The 5,771-nt window shown below is 40.8% G+C and overlaps 1 protein-coding gene across 1 annotated transcript; it reads right to left on the reverse strand.

Moving 5' to 3' along the window:
- Positions 1-1,964: 1,964 nt before the first annotated feature.
- On the reverse strand, positions 1,965-2,270 carry LOC150078493 (protein ZBED8L-like). Its single transcript, XM_090384584.1, has one exon. The coding sequence runs from the start codon at positions 2,268-2,270 to the stop codon at positions 1,965-1,967; it is 306 nt and encodes a 101-aa protein (XP_090240710.1).
- Between the last annotated feature and the right edge of the window lie 3,501 nt (positions 2,271-5,771).

Here is a 5,771-nt window from a genome sequence, read left to right on the forward strand (position 1 = left end):
ATCTTCATAAACTCTAGACCTATCCGAAGCCATTCGAGTTAGCAGAAATTTTCGCCTTTTAAACACCCGATTGGCGAACACATGAGGCTCATTCAGATTAAAGGGACTCTCAAAAAGTTTAGTCCCTTGACCAGGAGAAATTGTTCCCACAGTAGCTTCAAATTCTGTCCTGATGTCCAAATATTGTGGACAGTCATACAAAACATTGCTCCAACTCTCGGTTTCTCCACAGAAACAGAGATTTATTGCTCAGGCCGAATATAAACAGTTTATCATTTAATGAACCATGTCCTGTAAGAATATAAGAGTTTAACATGCTCATAGAGAACCACTTATTTGTCCTTGTGTCCATTAAATAAGAAACCCGAGGAATAACTTTCTTAGTCACTAATCCAGCTTCGGAAGTATGCCTTCTGTCTTGCCATTTGTTCACCAACTCATTCCAACATCTTTGTTTCGATCTCTTAGCATCTTGTTGTGTGTCAATTTCAAGGTCACAAGCATCAGTAATAACACGTATTGTAATCGAGATCCGGATCCCTTTTTGTGATCACATTAATAAGACGCCAATTAAACATCACGAAAGTGGCACCATTTCATAGCGGTTGCAGTGGGTGTCCTGCTGTTTTTGTGTCTTACAGTAGAGCACACTAAAGCATTCAGTGAAAATGGAGAGGCGGTCGAATAAACATGGTGCATTTTCTGAAGAAACATTTTTTAAAATCACGTGACTGTTGTGAGCAGTCAACGTTAATTTAGACACTACTGCAACATCTGAAGAAATGGCAGTGTCCCAAGTCGAAAGGCCATAACACACTGAATTCAAAACAACAGAGGTTCAGTATGGTGAGTATGGGCTTGGCACACCCAGGGTCCTGTGCTGGATATTTTTTTTTGGCTGGTGCTGCATAAGCCTCGGGCTTCATTGTACTATGTAGCTAATAATAATAAACGGCGTCTGTAACGGATGTGAAACTTCCAGGTCGGATGCGTACGATGTGTACTCCAGAAAACATTGGACGAATCAGAGCAGCCTTTACAATGCAGTATTAAAATCTGTTAGTCGTCAGTCAAGAGAATTGAACACATCAGAACGATGTATAAATACGGATGGTACTGTACATTAAGTCAGTGTGCAAATAGTTAGGGATACATCCCCAAATCAGTTGCTAGTTATGCATTTTAGCAAACACGTGGAATTAGAAGAGTCTGTGGAACATTTACCATACGCTTAAGTGGCGGGAAGTTTAAGTGGTAGCTAAGAAGACGCAGATATGTTTGGCAGAGTTCCGAAAATTAGAGAAGAAGGAGGGGATGTTGGCAGTGGGAATACAGCCAGTATCCCCTGCTTCTAGTGCAAATCTTTGGAATGCCTGGAAGTATTCTTCATTTCCTTCACCAAAATTAGTGTAATAAGATTGTAATTTTTAATTGGAGCCTAAATAAACTTCGTGAGCACAAGTTTCCTCGGACTCGCAGGAATAAAGATCTGAATTAACAAATCGGATTTAAGACAAAGGCTGAACATCTCTTAACATCCCTCCCGGAAGCTAGTAAAAAAATTGTGCTATGTGTCTAGAGTGGTTGTTATTCCATCTGTTTTCTAGATGTTTATCAATTTTTTTCAATATACAGTACTGAGTTTCTCTTGTTTGGCATCTTCGTCTAGATCAGTGTTCTGCAACCTTTTTTCTCATCGCGGCACACCTTAAGTTATCAATGACACAGCATGGCCCATCGAAATGTTAATCCCACAAAAAGAAGCATATTTTACGGCCATGTTAATATAAATATGCTATAAGTCACAGTAGAATCAATTATTATTGTTCCAACAATCCAACTGAAATTGGCTCATGCATATACAGTATTAACATTTTTATGAACCATAAATCACTGTGCAAAAGCAAAGCAAAGTAAAAAATATATATAAATATTAATATTAAACCAAATAACTACGCATACCTTCAATGTGATACTTGTGCCTGTTTTGCTGAACACAGACGGCTTATGCGTGGCGGAATCGTTGACATTTCTTCATCACTGGATCCGAGTCTCTTCCTCTTTGATGTGTTAATTTCAGTCAAGGTCCAAAAGCCCAGTTCACACAAATACGTAGTCGAAAATGGCAATAACACATTAATTGCCATCTCGGAGCTAGCCGGGTATCCTTTCCTTATTGACAACCAAAATGTGTCCAACTGCACTTCACGATGTTTTAATCGTAATGTTCTGTCCGCCTTCAGATCTGTTAGTTCCTCTTGTACATTCATCCGAAGAGATTTTGCATCCACAACAAATGGATTACGAACCCAGTCGAAATCTTCAACGATCTCTCTCCAAAATAATCCTTGATCTTCTGTTACCAGTTATCTAAATGTTATTTAATGAAATCCATCACCAGTTTATTACCAGCAGCAAGCGGCCACACAGTTTGTACAACATTGTGTTTCAGTAAAAATGGCATAATGTGAAATACAACAATGAGTAGTATTACAAAATATATAAAAGCCATAATTATAATTAGCATTAGTTGAGGCGCACGATGCAAGAGAGCAAGCTTATAGAGCATCAGCCAAGAAAAATAAAAATAAAATAAAATAAATAATAATAACGACCATCCCGATCATCGTGCCAACCGCAGGTATAGTGCCAAAGACCCTACATACGAGCCTAGCAGCAATAGGTCTCCCAGCGAACACCTACAAGGAACTCCAGAAAGTCGCAATCCTGAACACCTGTAGGATATTCAGAGTTCCTCGACCAGCAGTAACACCAGACATAACAACAACCACCCTGTGTACTTGGTAGCAATACGCGTGACGAGGTGGAACCCCCAATCAGGGAAAAATAATATAAGAGCAATAATAATCATGATAACACCTTCCCATTTCACCCATCCGGTCACTCCAAATTGTATTTGTATTTTTGTATGGGCGGTTCTTAGAACAGAAGTTCATCTCCGCCTTGTTGCTCCGTTCAGTTTTTACAGACTCTGTCAAGGTAAGGCCAGTGTGTGTCGTGTAATAAAAAAAAATAATAAAATAAAGAAAGAAAAGAAAAGAAAAAATTTATGATAGGACATTTATCATTTTGCAGTCAGTGCCAGTCCTAGGTTTACGGTTATTAGTTCTAGTCATGTTTATGTGTCTGCGTCTGGTGAAAAACTTCTTTAGCAAATGTTTGGAAGGCTCTCAGGTTGTCAGTCGTCATAGTAAGTTGCCCATATCCGCCTGATCAAGGTTTGTCACAATAGTTTTCAGTTGTGCTCGCTGCTCTTCATAACGAGTACAATCGAAGATTGTATGGAACCAGTTCTCTTTTTCCGCACATCAGCATCGATCCGTGTTTGAGAGTCCCAGCTGAAATAGCTTCTCATTAAGGGAGCCGAGCCCTGCCCTATTACCAGGAAAGATGTTTCAAGGCTCAACGAGAACAGCTTTCCCACTACTTTAGTCATTGTAAATGTTACGTCTGGGAGGAATATTTTAGTCACAGTCCCGAGATTCGAGGTGCCCCATCTGGTCTGCCACTCATTGACGAGCTCGTTGAAACTCCAAGTTTTTTCTTTAGTTATATCTTCCTCAAGGGAGATCTGCATATCCAGGGAAGTGGGGATTCTTTTCTTGAGTCTAAAACACAGCCCTCGGTAGATAATGAAAAGATCTAGGGGAAGTGTCCCTGCAATTACCTGGATGGCAACCGTGGATACAGTACGACAGATCCTGTGTGTGGCAAGAATCATGTTTCTCTGGATGGTATGGTGTTTGTTATTCTTACCAAGACCGCTCGGTGAAACGATGCTCCTGCAGCGTATGATGCAACAGGTTGAAAAACCGCTTTATAGTATACCACCAGTCACTTCTGGATACTCTAACAATGGCTGCGGTGAATCTCTTAACCTTAATGGCCATCTGCTGCAGGTGTGGCAGGAAAGACAGCTTGTGGTCAATTACCGCTCTTAAGGTGCCTCCGTAGCCAGGTGGGGAGGAGCAGCAGTGCGTAGCATACGCTTCTTGAATAGACCTGGGTTCGAGCCCGTGACCGCCAAATACGGAGGATGCGGAAAGGTCAGGGAATGACTACTGCATATCCCCGGAGCAATTTGGCCTTAGTTGCCAATGCTTCTAAAAACCAAATAACAAACAAACCACTCCTAAGACTTTGGTTTGTAGTACCAGGGGAAGTTGAACACCGTTGATCTTGACCTGAGGGGGCCGCCTGATATCTAGTTTAGTTTTGAATATGATTGTTTGATTTGGCAGGGTTGATGTGTAGTTTGTTGGTTCTAACCCAGGTCATGAGATGATTAATTTATTAATAACCCGTTGGGCATTTGTTTCTATTGCAAATCAAGACCTTCGTGAGACTATGATGGTTAAATCATCAGCAAATGCTCCGATTTTTGTGTTGTCAAAAGTGTTATGTAGCCAGTCTTATACGACCGTGTTCCATATCAGGGCCCCCAGGACGGAACCTTGGAGGCATCTCCGGTAGATGGAACTCTGTACTTCGTGATTTCGATTTTATTATTATTAGCATTAGTAGAGATACATGATGCAAGAAAGCAAGCTTATACAGCATCAGGCAAAAAAAAAAAAAAAAAAAAACGCTTCCCATCTCACTGATCCATTCATTCCAAATGTTTTTCCAGTTCTGCCTTGAATCCATTCAAGCCATCAATCTCCACAACAACAGACAAAATCTTGTTCCAGCAATCAACCACCCGCTGGGTGGTTGATTGCTGGCAAACTTCTGCATATCTATTCTATAGCTGTCTTTCCTCAATTTGGATTTATGCCAACTTAGGGTTGTAATCTGTGCAAGAGGAAGAATCGCCTCAGCATTAAGCCTGCTCAATCCATTCAAGGCCACCTAAAACAGATCGCCTCTCAGGTGCCTAGCTTCCAGATGCTGCAACTTTCAGTACTTTAGCCTTTCTTCGTAAGAGCACCCCTTTGTTTCCTTCACCAGTCTTGTTGTCCTTCTCGGTACTCGTTCTAGCAACTTTACATTCTTCCTAAAATGAGACCTCGAGACCTGTACGCAGTACTCAAGGTGTGGCCTAACCATTGCCTTATACAAGGGAATAATCATCTTCTTATCCTTGCTCACAAAATTCCTGTGTATCATTGACAATACCCCATGACCTACTCTGGCAACCTCTCTGCACTGCTCAGAAAACTTCATATCTGACTGCACAATTACCCCAATGGCTCTTTCATTCTCCACTACCCTGAGTGTAACACCACATAGTTGGTACATTTCTCTGGGATTACTGCTACCCATATGCAGTATTTTGTCAATGTTAAACTTCAGTTGCCACTTCTCAGCCCATCTGCCCAACTTTTCCAGATCCTGTCGCAGCAGCATACTGTCTTTACTGTTATTAACAACCCTGCCAACCTTTGTATCATCTGCAAACTTTGACATTAAGCTTGATATATACCTTCATCAATATCATTCATAAATATACAAAACAACAATAGGCCCAACGCCGAACCCTGAGGGACACCACTAATAACATTAGTCGATGTAGAGCAGTACTCACTAACCACCACTCTGTCTTCTTCCAGTCAATCATCCTTTTATCCATTGTAGCAACTTGCCCTTAATGGCATACTGCTCCAATTTGTACAGTAGTTTTCCATGTGCAACAACAGTGTGTATTCGGGCCGGAACGCACCGGAACGAGGGTACTTTTTTCTAAATGTTATAATAGAAAATCATTAAATTTATACACTTAATATTATGAAACAATGTTGTTGTTATTT

The sequence above is a fragment of the Mastigoproctus giganteus genome, chromosome 11 (genome assembly GCF_048544385.1).
Source record: "Mastigoproctus giganteus isolate SK-2022 chromosome 11, ASM4854438v1, whole genome shotgun sequence".
Lineage (NCBI taxonomy): Eukaryota > Metazoa > Arthropoda > Arachnida > Uropygi > Thelyphonidae > Mastigoproctus > Mastigoproctus giganteus.